Source organism: Trachemys scripta, chromosome 5 (assembly GCF_013100865.1).
Source record: "Trachemys scripta elegans isolate TJP31775 chromosome 5, CAS_Tse_1.0, whole genome shotgun sequence".
In the NCBI taxonomy this organism is placed as follows: Eukaryota; Metazoa; Chordata; order Testudines; family Emydidae; genus Trachemys; species Trachemys scripta.
In genome coordinates, this window is record NC_048302.1 from 23,725,913 (window position 1) to 23,746,920 (window position 21,008).

The 21,008-nt window shown below is 42.4% G+C and overlaps 1 protein-coding gene across 8 annotated transcripts in view; it reads right to left on the minus strand.

The window, feature by feature from the left end:
- PTPN13 (protein tyrosine phosphatase non-receptor type 13) overlaps positions 1 to 21,008 on the minus strand; it is a 146,742-nt gene that overhangs the window by 24,436 nt on the left and 101,298 nt on the right. For 3 of the 8 annotated variants that reach the window (XM_034771548.1, XM_034771550.1, XM_034771547.1), the window contains exons 19-31: positions 19,375 to 19,428; positions 17,143 to 17,205; positions 15,656 to 15,763; positions 13,545 to 13,676; positions 12,428 to 12,888; positions 11,113 to 11,256; positions 7,598 to 7,691; positions 6,609 to 6,694; positions 5,277 to 5,439; positions 3,319 to 3,533; positions 3,131 to 3,229; positions 1,432 to 1,796; positions 881 to 1,067 (exon numbers count right to left, since the gene is read on the minus strand). In XM_034771548.1, coding sequence (XP_034627439.1) covers positions 881 to 1,067; positions 1,432 to 1,796; positions 3,131 to 3,229; positions 3,319 to 3,533; positions 5,277 to 5,439; positions 6,609 to 6,694; positions 7,598 to 7,691; positions 11,113 to 11,256; positions 12,428 to 12,888; positions 13,545 to 13,676; positions 15,656 to 15,763; positions 17,143 to 17,205; positions 19,375 to 19,428 — 2,171 coding nt within the window. The remainder of the gene's footprint in view (positions 1 to 880; positions 1,068 to 1,431; positions 1,797 to 3,130; positions 3,230 to 3,318; positions 3,534 to 5,276; positions 5,440 to 6,608; positions 6,695 to 7,597; positions 7,692 to 11,112; positions 11,257 to 12,427; positions 12,889 to 13,544; positions 13,677 to 15,655; positions 15,764 to 17,142; positions 17,206 to 19,374; positions 19,429 to 21,008) is intronic. The other 5 variants (XM_034771555.1, XM_034771551.1, XM_034771552.1 and 2 more) reach the window with 4 other exon arrangements.

The window sequence follows — 21,008 nt, forward strand, 5'->3', positions numbered from 1 at the left end:
TTCCATCCCCTGTAACATGCTTGTGTAGGCTTGCCCTTTGTAATGTACAGTGCTCTGGGTTGCAGAGAGAAAGGCTTGGTCTCTATTTTCAGCACTGTTTTTTATTCTGTGAATTGACAGGGAGCGAGAGAGACGGAGGTGCTTTGTGCTGCACAACATCGTCCTCTGGGATATGAAGCAGCGATGTCAGAAGGTTCTCAGGAGGGTTTGATGCATTGCTTCTGAGGCCGAAAGAAGAGTATCTGGGGGACAGACAGACGTAAAACGGAGGAAATGGATGGGATTACAAGGGCCCCAACCAGTCCGAGGGTAACAATGGGGAAATATATATTGACAGGTAAGAAGCTTAGCCTCTGAACATTGTCCCTACATAGTTACACATTGCCAAATCTTCAAAATATGGATTCAGAGTGTACCTAAGAAATATGTGTGCACCTGTGTGTCCATTCGTAATATGCACAGGGCAATGGAGCATTTAACTACCCAAATTGTATGTATGCACAGGCAGTTATGCAGTCTGCATAGCTTTAGAGTCTGATTTGGGAAAAAAAAAACATGTTTTTTATTTCAAAGAGTAAGTCAGACATTTGAATCTCTCAAGTGCCTCATTTATAACACATCTAGGGACACTGTCGTAACAATCTGCTAGTCCTATTGTCACAAATGTCCAGGCCTCCTTCTATAAGTAGATTGTATGAGAGCCTTTTGCAAAACACATCCTTAGCTAACTATAAATTTAAATTTGAAGCTAGAACAATTACCCTAATTTTAAGTAAATATAAATAGGATGCATTTTGTTACGGCCAAACCCATGGCTAAATAAAATCCCAAGAGACACAATCTTTAACACATTTATGGCGCAGAGAGAGAAAGTAATTACTGGTTCATATTCATCAGCATGTTTCTCAAATTGGTTGAGCAGTGATGTTATCTTCTCTCTTTGTGGAACTAGCTCTGAGGTGGTACTGTTGTAGGCATCATCCATTAAACCAGGGATAGCAATCTCAGTAACCGTTCTACAGCTTGGTATTGGTGGCAAGTCCAGTGGTAGAGGAGATGGAGGATTACTATGAGAAGACAGGGAAACAAGAGTTTGAATGGTTTGTAATATTTGAGCCAGACTTTGTTGCTTACATGGTTAGAGCTCTGCAAAGATACGTTTCACTTCACAGGTATTCATGTGTGAACTCTGATATTTGTGCAAACATTTACAAACTTGAAACAGGGGTCAAATTGTACCATCCCTCACTCCCAAATCAACACAAGTCTTTGGTGTGAAAACGACTAGATTTTATCTGGACAAAGTCTTGAATTTTTATTAGTAGGCCTTATCATCCATCTTTGCAGAGAAATTCCACCTTTTTGACTGTTCTAGGCTTGCAAAACCCTGAGTATTTATTTTTGCAAAATAAGTAATATTTACAATCATACCTGTCCTCAAACTCTGGCTTGCTGGGAGTCTCATGAGCAGAGTAGTAGATGGTACGAATTGCTTCTTCCTGGCTACAAGGAGTTTCATACTGAGTGTGTGCTGGAGTCATCATTTTGTCTAGAGTTTGGTACAGGGCAGAATTCCAGCCAGGGCTTGCTATCTGTGTTGGGGTCACCACTACCTCTTCTTCGCCACTCCCACTGCTGTCACTGTAGCTGTCTCTCCTAGACGGGGATTTTAGTCGCTTCTTGCTCTTATCAGTCACTTCATTTTCATCTGAACTGTCACCTTGATCTCCATTTGATACCCCAGAAGTTTCTGTGCTGATGTCTGGAAATATTTGTTGTGGGGAATGTATGGGAGTCTGCAACAAATGTGATGTTTAAGAAATCAGACTCTGGCTATAATGGTCATTTATTCATTTTAGGTTTGGCAGAAAATGTGGAAAGAATGCAGAAATAATCAAACATGTTTAATCAAAGCTTCATTCTATTTACTTCAGAAGTCAGCACAGTGGACCAAACTCAGCTCTGGTATAACGTCATAGAGTTCAGGATGAATTTAACTTATTTTCTGTAACATAACACATGTGTAATTTCAAAAGTGCTAAAAATGGGAGTTGTGGGTGCTCAGCTCTCTAAGAAACTGAAACTGCCGGTAGACACTGAGAGGCAGATCCTCACCTAGTATAAATGGTCAATGAGCCTATGACAAGTTACACCAGCTGAGGATCTGTCCCCAAAAGTTTAAACATTTGGCTCCAGTACCATTTCCCGAAGAACTGTGTAATCACACTCCCATAAACATGATGTACCAATCAATGATGAGTATGGAAGCTTTGACAGTTCCATTTATTCATCCCGTGGGAAACCTCTGTGTTCAGGTACTCACCCACCCTGAACACCATCAACCGCTTTTCGTTACTTTAATTTTCTCCTTTGTTCCTCTTGCTCTTTGTTTAAATTTGTGTTTAGATGTCCACACACAGGATACAAATCTGTTTCTACTGTCATGTAAGAACTGTTTTTATCTGGTAAACAACAATAAAGTGACTTGATTTGAAGACTCCTTTTAATTGTTCTTTATTATTGAAAGCTACTCTACTAATGTGGACTTCTCCATCATGGAGTTCCAATTTTTTTCTGCTGCAGAATATATAGTCTAGTTTCCACTAACACTAAAATATTCTGAAATGGCATTGTGCTCTTTGGACTGATTTGATGGAGCACTTTTACAAATCCTTTCTGGGATCATGTATTTTAACTCAGAAAACAGGGCTGAGTTTTTTCCAGCTTGACGTACAGCAGAACTAAACTATAAATAATTGTTGTTATTAAATGGCAGTTTCATAACTAATTCACCACACATCTCACTGAAAATGTAACCCTAGGTGAAGCCAACTTCAAACTAACCATCAACATTACCAATGAAAGTGTAGTTATAGTATTTTAAGCCATTTAGGAGTCTTTTTTTTTTAAATTGTACTATTGTAAATATACAAGAGCCTTGTATTTTTTCTTATTTCTATGAAATAGGCTGTGTTTCTATCTTGTGACTTAACACAGCAAACACATTTGTATGATACTCTAGTCCCCTGCCACCTCTCTTTATTTTTCATTTACATGTGCAACCAATGTATTCTGAACAAGCAAAACTTAATGAAGACAAAACTAAAACATCATATGCCATAGGTCTTACCAACAGAGAAGGATCAATTTCTGGTAGTATACCAGGTGGTGGCCTGCAAAGGAGGAGAGAGACTTCTGGGGATGTTCCTCTGAGTGCTGAGATGACCTCCTACAGGTACAGTTAATTTTGTATTAGACACAGGTCCCACTTGCAAGATAGCTACTACTGACAAGTAAGATAATAGAGAGAGCTCTAACCTGCTGGGATAGTCCTTTTAACGAAGCCCCGTTCACTTTCAGGATGACATCCCCAACTTCAATCTGCCCACTTTCAGCTGCAGGCTGCCCTGGGAAGAGCTTTTTAACCCTCACTATGCTTGAGCCCAATTGCTCCGGAGTAAGGTTGTCTTCACGACAAAAACTGAACCCCAGGCCTGAGCTGTTCTTCAGCAACTTTACCTCAAATGTGTTGTCTGGAAAATAAATAGAAATAATAGACTACTTCTCTCCTTTCCTACAGTACCCTCTCCATGAAGGCTGCTTATTCAGCAATAACAATCAGACTGCATCCCAATAGTTTGGGGTAAGGGGTTACCATGTGTAAAAGTTTTGTAAGGAGTCCCTGTGTATGATCGGTTTAGACCAGGGGTCCCCAATGTGGTGCCCGCGGGCGCCATGGCGCCCGTCGAGGCATCTATGTGCGCCTGCGTACTGGCTGGCGGACGAGCATCCACCGAAATGCCGCTTAGAAGCAGTGTCATCCAGAGGCGTCACCGCTGAAATGCCACCGATTTTCAGCGGCATTTCGGTGGCGACACCTCTGGATGACACTGCTTCTCGGCAGCATTTCAGTGGCAATGCTTATTGACGTTGCCGCTTGTCGGCGGCATTTCGGCGGATGCTCGTCCGCTACCACGGTCCTCCGTGGCTCGTCATCTGGCGCCTGCCAGACAAAAAAGGTTGGGGGGACCACTGGTTTAGACAAAACATGTCAAAATGATTCATGGTTTCTTTCCCTACTGTTCTTCTCTTGGAAATGTCCACACTGCTGTATGTTATCCCCAAAACAGCAGTACCTGGGAGGGGCTCAGAGGACATGCAGGAAGGCTGTAAGGGCATTATGCTGTAGAAATAATTGAGAAGTATAGAGGAGGAGGAACATTCTGGAGTTGGCCATGATTAAGGCTATGATTTAATGACCGATATTTTTAGTAAAAGTCATGGACAAGTCACAGGCAAGAAACAAAAAACCATGGCCCCATGACCTCTCCATGACTTATACCATAAATACCTCTGATTGAATCTTGGGGTGGGGGCACAGTATCAGCGGCGGGGGGGAGCGGAGTCTCGGAGGGCCCGCGGCACCAGCTGCTAGGGGAAAGGGGGGAAGCTCTGGGGGGCCCACGGCACAAGTTGCTGTGGGGGAAGCCCTAGGGGGCCCGCTGCCGGGGGGGAGCCCTGGGGGACCAGCAGGTGCTCCGGCTGCTGCTGCAGGAGGAACCCTGGGGGCCAGTGGCTGCTCGGGCCGCTGCAGGGAGGGAACCCCGGGTCCAGTTGCTGCTCCGGCTGCCACGGACTGCTGCTGGGAGCCGCCAAGCTAAGGTTGCTCCCGCCACTCCCGGGACCGCTGCTCAGGCAGTCCCAAGGGCCAGCTGCATCAACTGCTGCTTGGGCGGTCCCTGGGGCCAGCTCCCTGGGACTGCCAGAGCAGCGGCTGGTGCAGCTGGACTCGGGGCTGGGGCTGCTCCTGCAGTGCTGGTGTGGCTGGCTGTGGAACTGCTCCAGCAGTGGCCAGTGTGGCTGTCCCCAGAGCCACCTGAGCAAGATTCAGTCAGGGCCTACTGGCTGCTGCATACGTCGTGGAGGTCGCTGGAAGTCACGGAATCTGTGATAAACACAGAGCCCTAGCCATGATCTATTACAGGAAGTAATGCCCTTCGTTTCAAAGGTGACACAATATAAATAAGTTAAGGAATGGTAAGGGAAGAAACTATTTAAAAAGCTGCTAAAATAAATGACTGAGACACCAATAAAGGAAATATTCAAAAAGCATTTAACAACATGAAAGAGAATCTGTGTTGTACACAAGGCTTGGACGTGTTCACTGCCGGCCCTAACTTCCCCGATTCTTTTCACTGGAGGATCATCTGGCTGTGAGAAAATGAAAAGTTTTGGGGATGCTCTAAAGCTCAGATAGTTTTTCTCCATGACCTGACCTTCAGTGACAAAGTTGTAGTCTTTGGTATTTGTCATTTTTTTCTCTGGTTTGTTCTGGGGCTCACTTTGTCCTGCCTGATTTGGAGGAGTGCACTGCGGTGTAATGGGAGCATGAACTTTGGCCACTGGAAGCTGCCCCTTCTCCAGCAGCAGATGAACTACCTACACAAATACAACATATTCAAGTTAGTTAGCACACAAAAATACCACATTTTGCCATATAGGGTCTAGTTTAATCTGTTTTGGGTAACTAAATTTCACAGCCATAAATCATACGGATTTATAAAAAATCCCCCATAAAACACTGTAAGCTGATTAGTTTGTTAAGAACTGCAAATGGCAACAACATCAACAATAATAGAGTAACGGAGCCACAAGATATCAACCAGACAGCATCTAAAGTAAATTAAGATTTCCCCTCAATATTATGAGGCATGAGGGATAATTAAAAAATGCCACTGACAACATTCTTCATACACGGGTCCTCCATACAAGGGAATCTGGAGGAATAAACAGTTTACAGTATGTACTGGTGGCATTTTACTATTCCAGAGATCTAATATTTGTACATGCACCATGCATTTCCATGCATGATTAGCTAAGGGCCAAATTCTGATATCGGAAGCAGCAGCCTTATGCCATGAATAGTGACATTAACTGAAATGGCACCACTTTTGGAGTGAGGTGCTACTCAACATAATTAAGTGTATCAGAAAGTGGTCCTAAGCAAGGAAGTGCACAGTGGAGAGCTCCTGTTGTCAGTTTTGTCTACTGTACTTTTACTCATGATAAGTTTATTTACCTAAGATAGGAGAAGAATATTATCCAGGGGTGAAAGTAAAATTGAAAACTTACCGGTACGGGGGCTGGCTCCGCACCCCTCCCCGCCCCCAGAAGGGGCAGGGCCAAGGGCGGAAGGGGCAGGGACTGGGGGTCAGCGTCCCCCAGCCAGCCCTTTCAGGCTGCCTGGCCCATGCCGCCCAGGGCTCCAGTGCAGCAGTGGCCGGAGCCCCGGGCCCTTTTAAATCGCTGGCCCCGGGGCAGCTGCTCCTTTTGCCCCCGTCCATTGGCAGTCTGGGGAGGCAAAAGGGGCAGGGACGATAAAGTGCTGCCGCAGCAGCGCTTTAAGCAGGGTCTTTGCCGCGGCAGCGCTTTAATGTGGCTGCCCCTTTTGGCTCCTCCGTCAGCGGCCCTGCAGGGACCCGGCAGGGCTGCTGACAGGGGGCACAAAAGCGGCGTTAAAGTGTCAGGGGCTGGTACTGGCGGCCACTTTTTCCCGGTACGCCGTACCGGCCCGTACTGCCTTACTTTCACCCCTGATATTATCTTACCTGGCCAGTGTTCCTCAGGGTTTCCACAGCTTGTTTATGGGTAGCACCCTCCAAACTAATCCCATTGACAGAGAGCACACGGTCACCTAGAAGCAAACAATGCATGATTTAGAAGAAGGAAGAATGTAATAAAAAAATAATTCATATAGAACATGCTTATAATCCATGTAAGACTGATCTGTTCGTTTCTCAATGAACAAGGGCAGTGACTCGGGCAATCCCCCATGCACTGAGAGGAGAATAGGGCTTTTTGTATCAGAAGCGTTCTGTAACTGAATTCCAACCCCAAAATCTAGGACCATTTTAATGCTCGAAGCAATGCTTCACTGGGAAATCTGGGGAGAAATATAATAACCCCTCGTCTAACTGTGGGACTCCACTTCACTAAGAGGACTGATTTAAAAACAAAGACTGTCAGAGCTATTACAAGGATTTTCTGTAGTGAGATACTTAGCATGTCAAGCGAGGAGGTCACTAATTACACAAAGCCTCTTTCTCCTTTCTCTGGGCGTAATCAGAGCAATTTGCTCCATTAAAGCGGAATGCATTAGAAGGAAACAGTGACTAAAAAATATTTTGTCATTTTTTTCTCCAGTACAGCTTCAGCAGTTTCTGCAGATACTGCAATATCCCACACTTTGTAATCCATTCTTATCTCCTCATTGCATAACACTGTCAAATTTATAAAAACTTAGCACTTACTAACCATTTAAATGGTCAGAGTGCTTTACAAATTAACCTTTACACCACCCATATGAGGTAGAGACTAAGGTGACGCAGTGCTACAGAAAAACCTCAGAGAGGTAGGTAGTTTCCCATCGACAATATAGACCCATAAAGAGATTACAAGTAACCAAGGCCAGGCAGTCAGTAGACCTCTGGAGTTCTTAGCTCCTAGACCATGATGCCTCTCCAAAGCCTACATAAAGTCATCTGGATTTCATTCTACTGCTATTTAAGAAAACTTGTGGAAAGAGCAAAGTATGTACCTTTCTGAATTTTACCATCAGCCTCAGCTGCTCCGTTAGGAATAATGGCCTTCACATAAATGCCACCATGTCTTACACTGGTGTTTATGCCACCCTAAATGGAGAATAAATAGGTAAAATGCAAACCTTTAAAAACTTAAACAGAAGATCTTAGATCAAGAAAGCTAAACAACCCTTAAGAAACTCAGGAAGCACTCAAGCCATCAGCATGTAAAAGCAACAGCCAACTTATTGTAAATAAAATATTTTGAGATCCATGCAAATCATAACCAATTGGAGTGGATGTGTGTGGGGGGTGGGGGTTAAAACTATTAGGCTCAAATGCAAGCCTTTCTAGTAAAACAAGTGTCCTTCAAGCAGAACTACGAAAGCACTAGAATCTGCATATATGAGTGTGGAAAAGCTAAGTGTTGTTTGTGCACAACATGCATCAGCAGTCAGAATAAAAGATGCATACATGCAATATCCTAGGTTTGTTCACCGTCATTAAAGTAATGTGAAACTAAAAGGTATTCTCTCTCTCAGGTTACAGAAAGCTGTCTTGAAAGCAAAATATATTGAGCTAGGAGGTGCCATGAAGATTTGGGTTGAAGGTCTGCTTAGGTTTCAAGTGAAGTTACTTTGGAGCACTCAACCTACTTGTTTAATGCATATAGCCATCACCACACAGTTCGATGTTATTTCAGGGATTCCCCCAAACTTTTAAAGGAGGAGGAGGAGGAACTAGCCCACAAATGATCTCAGTGTGTGCCCCAAAGATCCAATTGTTTTAATATTACTTCCGAGTAAGCGAAAGGTTGACAGTAGATTTTAGAACAGTGGAGGCAGAACATGATAAAGTGAGATTTGGAGACCACTTGTTAGGCCTCTGAGGAAAGTCCTTGCACTGGTGATCATTGGCAGCATCGACAGAGTCACTGGAATAGCAGGGTTGCTGCATGTCAATGGCTACATCATCATTATACTACTGCATAATTTACACCTTCATTCATCTGTCATAGTGAATCTGGCTCCTAATCGATTAGGATTACTAAAATTTCTTTAGATTTAGAGCATGTTTTCATTTACAATTCATAGGCAAAGTTTACAATATGTAACTGAGCCATAATCCAGACTATGGACCAAAGAATCTGTAGTAAAGATTCCCCCTCACCCTCAACTCAACCTTACAGTCCTTTATCTAATTCTCCTGCCAGTTAGAAACCACTTGTATCTGCCTTCAGCTGTTTAAGATATTTAAGAAGAGTGCATTACCTATAGTTAAGGCTACATTTTAGTCACAGATATTTTTAGTAAAAGTCATGGGCAGGTCACGGGCAGTAAACAAAAATTCACGTCCGTGACCTATCCATGACTTGTACTGTACACCCCTGACTAAAACTTGGGTGCTGGGGGGGAGGGGAGGAGCGGTCCTCTGGTGGCTCAGGACCTCCACTGGTGCTGTGGGGGGGGAGGGGCAAAGGGGACTGGGGGGGCTGGCAGGCTCCCTACCCGGCTCCCAGAAGCGGCCGGCATGTCCCTGCAGCCCCTACGTGGAGGTGCAGCCAGGGGGGCTCCGCACACTGCCCCATGCCCCGAGCGCCTGCTCTGCAGCTCCCATTGGCCAGGAACCATGGCCAATGGGAGCTGTGGGGGATGCCCCTGTGGGCAGAGGCAGCGCGCGGAGCCACCTGGCTGCGCCTTCGCCTAGGAGCTGGACATGCCGGCCGCTTCCGGGACCCGCCCCCCCCCCAAGGTAAGTGCCACCCAAAGCCCTCACCCCCTCCCGCACCCTAACCCCCTGCCTCAGCCCTGAGAGCCCTCCCACACCCAAATTCCTGCTGCTGATGGGAGGGAGGGGTGCAGTGGCCCGAGACTGCCCCAGCAGCGGCTGGTGTGGCTGGCCCAGGGGCCGCTCGAGCTGCTCAGGTACCTGCCATGACTTCCATGACCTCGGTGACAGACTCCTAGCCTTATGTATAGCTACTGTTTGTGGGTATAGAACACCCACTATCACAATTTCTGATCTGAAAACATTAGAAATTGTTCCAGTGATGGCTAAAAAGTGCATGAAAGATTGAATTAGGGATGTAAAAAGGAAACAGCTTTATTCTGCTGTCCTCATCTTCAAAGTAACATGCATTAAAATCTGCTACACTTGAAAGAAGGTGTCCGGATACACAATCTATTTAGAAAATGCATATATCTGTAATACAGTAAATAGCCACTGAAATTGCCTCTCTTTTGAACTCTGTTTAATATATGCTCATTATTACCAGCATGCTACTGTTGACATTCAAATTGTTTGCAGAATTGGGAGGTGAATCAGTTAGATTAATTCTTGAAAGTTAAATTGTCTAAGAACCAAAGGTTGTTTTGACACCTACAGAAACACAAATGGAGTGTTGGTGATATAATGATATATTATTCACTTTGTCTTTAAAGGGACATTGTCAAATAGGTTAGGCCTAAACTTTGAGCCAGTTTACAAACATAATCTGGTGTAAAGAGCAACAGAGGGTCCTGTGGCACCTTTGAGACTAACAGAAGTACTGGAAGCATAAGCTTTCGTGGGTAAGAACCTCACTTCTTCAGATGGTGTGAAGTTTTAAAATTAAAAATAGATATCTATCTCCTTATCTCCTTACCGACTTGCTAGAAGGATGACAAAAAATAATAACCAGCCCCTCCTTACCTAGACAAAAATGTTTTGTGCTCTTCTGCCTCTCAGCCAGCAGAGGGAGAGCACAGAACAAGTGACAAAGCCTCTTTAAAGAGGCTGATGCTGCTGGTGAACAAGTCAGTAAAACAAAAATAATGCTGGACCAAATCTGGCCCAACTTAACTCCATTAACTTCAATGGTGTTATGCTAGGGATGAATTTAGCCCTTTAATGTCAACCTCCTAACAAAAGCTACTTGACTTCACCTTCAAGGCCCTTCACTGTCCATCATCTCTCATTCAGTATTGGAGGTTGACTCCCGACTTCGATCAACCCATTATGCTAGTCTCCACCACCCACTCGTTAAATTCTCAAACGAGCACTTTTGTGCCTCCTTACAACTCTCCTTTACCGTGATGCCTACCTGACAACAGCTTGGCTGCTGGTGCGCTAAGACCACTGTCTAGCATACAGATCAATACTGTCTCGTTTTTTCCTCACTGTACTCCCACATCTGTCAGTATACGTCTGTTTTCTTGCGTCTTACACTTGGATTGTAAACTTTTTGGAGTCTTTTGATTCTGTATTTGTATAGCACATAGCATAATGAGGTCCCGGTCCAAGACTAGGGCTGCTAGGCAGTATGGTAGTGCAAGTAATTAAAAATAATAAATAATAATAATAATAAATAATAATTAATAGGGAGATGACAAGAAAAGAGAGATGGAAATAATTAATATTTTCCATCTTCAGGGAGATGGAAGTATCTGTGAGCAGGTACTGGACAGTGTCCTTTTAAAACACCTTGCTTCCCTGTAAATTAGCAATTGAACAGGTTGCTGGGAGTGGAGAAGAAGAGAAAACATCTAAAAACCTTGTCAAACAGTACCGTGACACTTATTCCCAAGCCGCTATCTTTTTTGGCTAGTTCGACCTCAAAGATATCTCCAGGTTTAAGAGGTGCTGCAGAAAGCTTTTTAGAATTCATTTTGTTTGTTGTATTCACTGAGGAAGACTCCTTTACAAAAAAAAAAACAAAAAACAAAAACAGAAAAAAAAGACAAAAAGAAATAATGATTCCCTGTTAGAGCAAAAGTTAATTATTAGTTCCTACTGTGCATTTATGGGTGAGACAGAGCAGAAAGGGGTTAATTGAGAGCACTGGTTAATAAAATAGGGTTCCGATTCTTTCCTACTGTAAATGCATTTATTGTACTTGAATGTTCTTAATCTCGGGATAAACTTGGTCCATAGTGGCTAAATGTTTTTATAGACCTGTACACTTGTATGTGCTGGTCTTTAAAATGAAGGAATCATTGTACCAAGAACTCAGCTATGGCAGATCCTCTGATGGGGTAAACTGGGGTAGCTCCACTTCAAAGGACATTTCCATCAACTGAGATCAGGGCCATTATCTTTAGGAATGAATGTACAATGTCCCCAGTCAGTTTACTTTTAGACAGGCAAAGCATCAGGTCTCGTCTGCTCACTGGTTGAATGTAGAACCTACACATACATTTTCCTTTCCCCCCCTCCCTCAAACCCTACCCAGAAGGACCCCTGTTCTGCTACGAGCCTACCCGTTCATCCCAGATAGTATCACTGCTTTTCCCTAATGCAGGTAAAACTCAATTTACCTGGTCTGTAAAGAAACTGATACCTGTAAATATGGTCATTTGCTACAATCACCTTGGCCAAATGATGCCTTTGGATGAGCATGCAGATTTTCTATTCAATCAATGAGAATCCTGCATACATATCCAAGGGCAGAATTTGGCCCCTTTAAGGCTCAAAAAAGAGTCATGCTGAGGTTGAGCAAGAAGGTTCCCACTCGAGTAAATTGTATTCACGCAGCTAAAGCCCTACTCCTCTTTGAAATTTTGGGAGCAATTTTTTTCCAGGTAATTTGAAAAAACCTCTAATGGGTTAGAAAGATACATTTTAAATAGTGGCCTGTTTATTCAGTTCCCTTATCAGTCATACATTTGAAGCACTAAAGGGAGTTAGCATTATAAAATCTGTACTTCAACATTAGTACCAAATGCGTTAGTAGTTAGCAGTGGAAGCTGCAGATTGTCCCTCCCTCCATCTGCTCCCTCCCCCTCAAGCACTGCATTAACAATCTACAGCAGACTAGTCAGCCACGTATATGAAATTGTTTGAAAGCGTTCAACAGAAGTGGACTGTGCCTTTTTAGCTGCCTGTTGCTCCTGACTGCTGGAGTAAGTTGCTTCATCCATGTCAGAATCCCCTCGGTCAGAATAATCCACGGTTTCCACTACCCCAGGCCTTTTCGCTTTTGCCTGGATATCATCTGCAGAGTTCCTTTTTTTCTCATTAGTTTTGGGAAGGGCAGACTGAGAATCACTGCAGTGCTGCAAACCCTGCTGGGCTCTGTCACCGATGTGGTTGCCAAAGAAGCCATTTGTTTGGCTCTGAGACAGGCTGGCACTTTCAGTCCTGGAATCTTGAGAGCTCAGGCTTCTGTCCCATTTGCCCACAGACAATCCAGATGAACTCCCCGAGATGGGCCTCTGGTGACCTCGTGACCTGTTGCGTTCCTCTGAAGATGATTCTGCCTCATTGTCCTGCATTGATGAAGGCCTCCTTAAATAACTCTTTGTTCCATTGGCAAGATTTATAGATGACACTGAAAAATCAAAATCCAACAATTAACAAGTAACATTTAGTCTGAAATCATGATTACTCAGGTTAACAAAAAATGACAATCTTCAATCTTATCAATGAAGCCAGGGTATACACTAGTCACACACAAAATTTACAGTGATACATTTCTTATACAATCCAGTCTTGGAGCATGGACTCAAACTCAGAGAGTTATAGTAACAATTTAAACATTCAGACTATTTCTACACTATTCGGCAGCATGGACTACAGGGGTGTGAATTGTAGAACATACCAAAATGTTGCACTTTAACTGCAGCGTGTGGATGCTGCTGTTGTGAACTAAAAGGTGCCCAGTTCATGTTAACATAGTCCTCTTTTAAACAGGACTATGTTAACGTGAGCTAGGTACCTTTTAGTTCATGACAGCAGTGTCTACACGGGGCAATTAGATTGCAATATTCTGGTGAGCTCTGCAATTCACACCCCCGGCAGTCCACACTGTGGTGCAGTACAGACAAGCCCTTAGAAAAGCAAAATCAGGCATTTGGTTCTTCAGAAGGTTATTAAAAGTGCATCATGAGAGATCTTAGGGTGCAGGTGGAAATCAATCTCTCCTATAATGAAGGGTAAAGGAAAGAACAGAATTTGTAATATAAATTTAAGAATGTTTTAAAATACCTTTGGAAAGTTTGTCCTTGGGCTGAGAGATAACAAGCGTCACATCTTCAGGAGCATTCTCCAGAATTTCTAATGCTGCATGATGGCTGACACCCTCTAAGCTCACGCTGTTCACTGATATTAGACGGTCTCCTGAACAAAAGAATTTGTTCAGATACAAACAATCCAGTGTGACACTGCCCCCCATAATGCTTTATGGAAATATGTTTATGAATGTAAATATGACATAACTGGAATATGTTTTATGCTACATATGCTATGTAACATATCTCTGCAAAGGTTATGATCTACTGAATATATTCATCCTATTTGTATGCATGTGTCTTTTTTGTATTCGAAGTTATGAATATTGCCTGTGTACTTGTTTGATTTTAAGTAGCCTTAGTAAAGCATTTGGGCAGCTTCTTTAGAAAGGATTTTGCAAGTGCCCAATCAAGAAACACTTAACATACACTGGATCTTGGAAGGCTCCATTCCACATAAGAAATCTACCTGAAGATGTTCAAGGTAGCATGTGAACATTGGCTGCTACCTGTAAGTTCTGAGTCATGCATGGACATGTGACTTGCCCATGTGACTCCAAAACTCCATCTTGTAAGCTGGGATTCTACACAGGGGGAGGGAGGGGTGTCCACCCACAAGAGAACGTCTATTTAAACCCCTGGGAAACCCCTCCATTTTGTCTTCAGCTGGCTCAAGAGATAGCCTCTCCACCCCCAAGGATACCTGAAAGAAACTGGAACAAAGAACAGTAACCACTGGGGTGTGAGTGATTGCTGGACCCAGACTAGAAGGAGGCTAGTCTGTAAAAGAAGCTTATTGGAACATCTCTGAGGGTGAGATTTTATCTGTATTCAGCTTCTTACTGCATTAGGTTTAGACTTGCGTGTTTTATTTTATTTTGCTTGGTAATTCACTTTGTTCTGTCTGTTATCACCTGGAACCACTTAAATCCTACTTCTTGTATTTAATAAAATCACTTTTTACTTATTAATTAACCCAGAGTATGTATTAATACCTGGGGGGGCAAACAGCTGTGCATATCTTTCTATCAGTGTTATAGAGAGCGAACAATTTATGAGTTTATCCTGTATAGGCTTTATACAGGATAAAATGGATTTATTTGGGGTTTGGACCCCATTGGGAGTTGGGAGGCTGAGTATTGGAGACAGGAATACCTCTTAAGCTGTTTTCAGTTAAGCCTGCAGCTGTTGGGGGACATGGTTCAGACCTACGTCTGAAGTCCCAAGCTACCAGGGGAAACAGGCTCAGGGGTAGTCTCAGCACATCAGCTGGCAGTTCCCAAGGGGTTTTCTGTGACCCAACCCGTCACATCCAGCATTTACATTTCCAGACTTTAATGAGGTAGCAAGGTTATATCACTGTGCAAAGCTCTGTGCTCATTTTCATTCTCAGTAGTTGACACTGAAAATCAAAATATTTGGCAAATAAAATTACTGTCAAATTGAAGCCTAGACAAGTTTTAAAAATGAGTTTAAAGTAAATTCAGCTCCTAAACCTGTCTGTCTCCCTGACAATTTTGGTGGGATTACAACTACATTGTTCTCTAATTTACAAGCATTTTTACATTCCTTATTGCTGTATGAAAAACACAAACAAACAAAAAGGGAAACTGAGTATTGTGAAACAGTGAAATTGGCTATCCATCGTGCTGTCAAATGTACAAAGTAAATACATTGAAAAAGTTGAGATTAGGTAAACACAATTTTAGGAATTACTTGTGACAACAGTAAGTTGCATTTTTTCAGATAGAAGTGTGGTTTTGCGGCGTTTAAAACTGAAATAAAGTAGCCATGAAATAGTGAAGTCAAACATCATAATTTCTTTACATGAATTGTAATAATTTTCATACTACTTAGGACTTCTACAGAACCTTTCATTTTCATAGTGCGTAACGATAATCAATCATTAATACTTCTGAAGTAATTATCAATATGTATGGTCAATGGAGAAATAGAGACAGACACATTTAAGTGACGACCTCCCACAGCCAGGGATGGAGTCAGTATTAGAGACAGGACTAGAATGAAGGAGTTTCTGGCCCCCAGTCCTTCGTCTGGAGCACATCTTTTCCTAATCATATAATTTACCTGGTTTTAAGGACCCATCCAAGTCGGCTGGCCCTCCAGGAATTACTGAATGAATAAAAATTCCCAGATCAAGTTTTCCAGTCTTCTCCCCACCAACAATCTGAAATCCTATTTAAAAACAAACATACACACGCACAGATGTCAACCATTCATTCATTCTTTACAAGTTTATCTTTTGCCATTTGATACAAAAGATTTACTACTCTAGCAGCTTTTAAGATCATATATATGTAAAAGTGACCTGCAAAAGGAAAAGATTGCGGTCTTCTCCATTTTTTTTTCATTTTTATGTTGCGTAAAGAAGGCTTAAAAGGTTTATTTCAATATTATTTTCTTTTCTGCTTGATTTTTACCTAAGAAATTCAGACCTTGCCTAACTGACTCTCCTGAAAGTCTCTAGAGATGACTGGAAAACCTGGAGGACTGTACATCAGAGATATGAAGGAAGTCTAAATTAATTCATTGAGCAGGTTCGAGATATTTTTATCTATTTAAAACGTTTGGGTTTGCTTGTTTTGTTAATGTTCATTTAACTCAAATGTCTGAACTACACTTAGAGTAAATCTCTCTTGGTTAAAGATGTAACACTCTGGCCTGTCAGTTAAGGCTGACAACCCACATCTGAGACCTGCAATGTGTCTCTTCAGGTAAACCTGGGAAGACCACACTTGATTTTCTTCTTCTTCATTTTTCAAGCCCCCCGAGCTGCCTCACACACGCACACACTTTTCCCACATCTTAAGGTTGTCTTTAAGAGATTTGTTGCAATCTATGAGTTTAAGGCTCAAATATAAATAATGTTTCTTCTTGGTATTTTCCCCATTTGGATTTACACAGTGGCGATATACTGAATCTACAGAGCAACTGTCAAAAGGCCATCTCAAAGGACGTCACAAAGGTGAGTCAGGTATAAAATTACTCTCATTTTTCATATGGGGACAATTTGCCCAAGATCACATGGAAGTCAGTAGTGGAGCAGGGACTATAATCCAGTTCTTTTGTCTCTCATTCGTCTGCTTTAAACCATGAACTAATGTTCCCTCTCTGATGAAATTGTGTGTTATACAGCAGAGGAAAGCAGTAAAAGTAGTTCATAATGGCTTTGTCATGTTTTTTTTAAATTTCACAGCTGTCCATGTTACTTGGACACAGACACAAACCCAATTTGGAGTAATTTTTACTTGCATAATTTGGAATGGCATTGAGATGTCTTTCAGCAGGTTAATGGCTTACAAAACTAATGACGAAATTTAACTGATATCGAGCTTTTCAAAGGGATGTACAGATCATTATCTGCATTCGACAGACAAGGAAACGGAGACAGACTTGCCCAAGATCATTCATCAGAGCCAGGAATAGACTCTGGGTGCCCAAATTCCAAGTCCAGAGATATTTCCACTGGCCTACGCTGCCTTTCCCAACCATGTTTCCTCAGTGTGTGTGTGTATATATGTGTGTTACCGGATCACAAGACTTTAGTAACTTACCTAAGCCATGTTTCTCATCTTTCTTCAGATTCACCAAGGTTATCTCCCTTTCTGGCAAGGACACTACAAACAAGGCAGAGCATAGAGTGTCTATTAAAAAGTCATAATTTGATAATAAAACATATTGATTGGGCATCTGCAAAATGATGTGCCTTTTATGTTCATTTTATACCACTCTATTTACAGGACTTGTCTTGTAACTCCAAAGGGCGCTATCGAGTTTGACAGGTCCAAACATGGACCTGCCTCGGCGCAAGGGGCTGGACTTGACTTCTTGAGGTCCCTTCCAGCCCTACATTTTTATGATTCTATTACCTACTCCTCCCACCACTTTACAGCTGAATTAAAATTCCATTCAATTCTCTCTATTTTTAAACCAAACAAAATGACTCTTTTTCCTTCCTCCGTGTAAAAACCAGTCTTTAGGATATACTGTTTGGGGCTACAATCCTGCAAGCTCTCTGATTTTGCAACATATTGGCCCCATTCCTCAAAGCACTAAAGTGTGTGCTTAAGTGTTTCACGAATAAAGAAAGACATAAGCACATGCGGAAAGTTAAGCCTAGGGTAAGTGCATTGCAGAATCAGAGCTATTGAATTCAATGGGGGATGTTTGTGGGAAAGTTTGCAGGAAGAGGCTCTAAGTTTCTTAACTCCAGCACACAGATGTGCAGATTTCTTTCTTTGCATTTGCTGTAGTTTGATAAGTTGTGTTGCTTTAACCTTACAAGCTTTGAATGCCCTCAGATTTTATCCATCTCATTCTTAAAGGGACCCTGTCAACTTGAAATAGGCCCCAACATTTAGATTCTGAAATATACTGTTTTTTGGGGAAAAAACCCTGTTCCGATACAAAATGCTGTTTTCCAGCATTAAAAAAAAACAAAAATGAGTTCCTGGACTTGTGCCCACAGTCACCTAGAGAAGTGCTCCCTTGCCTGCTTACCCAGCAGGCCGCAGGACAGAAGAAGAGCTGCTGTAGCACAGTCTCCCCCAATGAGACAAAGAGCAGCTGCAGGCCACTACAAGCGTCCTTGGCAGAGAGTAACATGAGCCATGTGCCCTGGTTCCACCCCACCCCATGATTCACCAGGAGAGACAGATCAGGAGTGGGGGCAGCTCTGCCATTGGGACATCTCCCGGGGAGAAGGGGGACAACCCTAACTCTTCCTCAAAACAGGAAACCCAACGCCCTATTGTGATAGGAGTGAGAAAAGAGGAACTGCCCCCAGATGAGAATGGAAGGAGAGAGAGAGAAGTGATGCTTCCCTACCACAGGAGGGATGTAGAAGGAACAGCCAGTGCTGTCAGTGTAAGTGGCTGCTGAGGGGTGATTGGCGCATGCTACACATCATGTTGGTATGTTTAGTGCCGGCGGCTAAATATTTGGCGAGTGCTGTGTGTGTGGTGATGTGCAATATGTTGTGTCGCGGCTGTGTTTTTGGGAGGGGGAAGACTGGTCAGGGATTGGCTGGAGAAGAAATCACACTAGTGTCTGGGGGTGTTGTTTGGAAGGTGGATGGTAAGAGATTGGCCGGATTGGGTAGGGTAAGGTCAAAACACACAGTAGTATGGTTCAAATCAAACAAAAACAAGAAACAGCTAGGTTACATTATACAACTGAAATGCATTTACTCATATTGGAATCACTAGTTCGGAGGCTGGGACAGATGCTATCATCACAATCTGACCCTACAGACTGCATAGGGGCTTTTAGAGCACAGTATCAGCTCTGCGAGGTCACCGTGCTGGTGCGTGTTAAGTAGGAAGTACCAGGACATGACAACAGACTGCCTTGGGAAACATATGAAAACAAGTCACCACTGGAGAAGGTCAAAAGAAACCACAAACAAAAAACAAAAACACCCAAATACACCACAATTTGAAAAGAAACCTCACTTTCAGTTTCTAAGGTGTTACTAGCAGCATACCAAAGGGAAAAAATGACTTCTAAAGAGCATGATTTTTAAGGTGACAGCATCCCTACAAATCTCAAACAACACAGGCTGCTTACTGACTATATTTGGCTGTGACTCTTTTGGAAAATCTTGCAAGAAAGTGAGTCAACATCAGCTGTTAGAAGTTACATTTTAAAAAGCAAAGGGCACCTATCCCATTATCTGAAGAAGGTATCCGATAAGATGACAAAAGTGACAATGGTAGTCAAGGGGGCAGTAAAAGCACAAGGCACATGTGTTTAAATATCATAAAGAGATTTTATTAGAAACCTACCATTTTCTTTCAGTGGCGCTGATGCAGGATTTCCAGAACTATTCATGTTAATACCTGGGATGTAAATGCAACTATTAGAGATTTAACTAACAATATTTCAACCTTTTTAATAAAACTACAGTGCTTCTTGGTAATATCTATATACAGTGTGTGCAAAAGTTGATCCATGATATTGCATTTCTTATTCATGCTGAACATGGGTAAAGCCAGAGGTTTTGATTTAGCAAAATTAAATTACAGGTGCATCTCAGTCCTGTTTCAAAGTTCAGAGTGGCAATGGGTTGGAGAAAAGGTGGATTCACTAAAGAACTGAGGGTCTCAGGCTATTCTCACCTTCATATAAAAAGTTAACATTAAAAAAAAATCTATCAATAAAAATAAAGTCAGAGGCTAAAACTACTAACATTACACAATGTATATGCCTAACCAATTCATGTACACTAGACACAGGAAAATTCCTCTCTTTGTGGGTCAATAAGAATTACAACAACAACAAAAACTGTCCAGGTTGAATTTTTCACTGAATTTTGCATCTTCAGATGTACATTTAGAGAAGTTTTAAGTCCTCATTCATATTCATAGATTGAAACTGACTATTTAAATTGACATCTCTTTGTACTCTTAAAATATCCCCAGCAATACATAATCCAGGCATAACGCAATGGTTTCCCTTTATTTTTTTAAGTGTCTCTGAGGTTTAGAAATTTATGCATAGTCTTGCTCCCTGCAATTCTTGATTAGCAATGCTATGCTAATACAAACCAAACGAGTTTTCTGATTTATGTTCTCACTTCTTTTCTCCACCCTCCCTCAGAAAACAATTACTAAGAAACGGCTGGAGTTAAATGAAGAGCCTCAGCTGAATATCTATATACCAACAGATTTGTGTCAAGGAATACATTTTCTATGGAGGTTTTAATTTCAAGATGATATTGCTGTACTACAGAGAGCAGCAGGAGAGTGACAAACAAAGAACTCGACGACCACTTCCACTTAAAAATCGGAAACATTTAGTTCTAAGTTCTCTATCCCCTGTTAACATATTGCTTTTGATCCCCGTCTTGCCAAGGTCATGCATAGGAAACAGTTATTACTGTGCAGAATCCCACTCAAGGTAATGGGACTGTGCAAGAGCATCTGTATTTGTGCCCCAAACCCTTTGCAGAATGGTAGAGTAAGATTATGTCTGTTAGTTACAGGTCCACAGAAGGATAAGGGTCCTCCAGCCACCTGCTACAGCAGTTCTTTTAGCTCAGTTATTAGAGGCCTGTGTTTCTAGAGCTGAAGAAACAGGCTTATAATCGTAGCATCATGTGCGTGTGTGCATGCTGGTGTGAGTGTGTGTGTACACATACAAACACTGATCACGTGTATCTTTTTAGAGCTTCATAATTCCTCAAAATAACCCTTTAAAGATATAGCATGCACATTGCTGTAGCAAGAATCCTAGCCATTCAAGATTCCTGTTACCAGAGTAACGGAGACTGAGGGAACTCTATAAGTACTGCTCGGGGAGATACGGGAAAATAGCCAGTTCATGCCCAACTGAGCCCATCTCCAAGAAACCAACCTTTTCTCCAAAGAACACTGCAAATGTGCTGGGGAGGTGGGATGGAAAGGCAGGCCAGTGATGA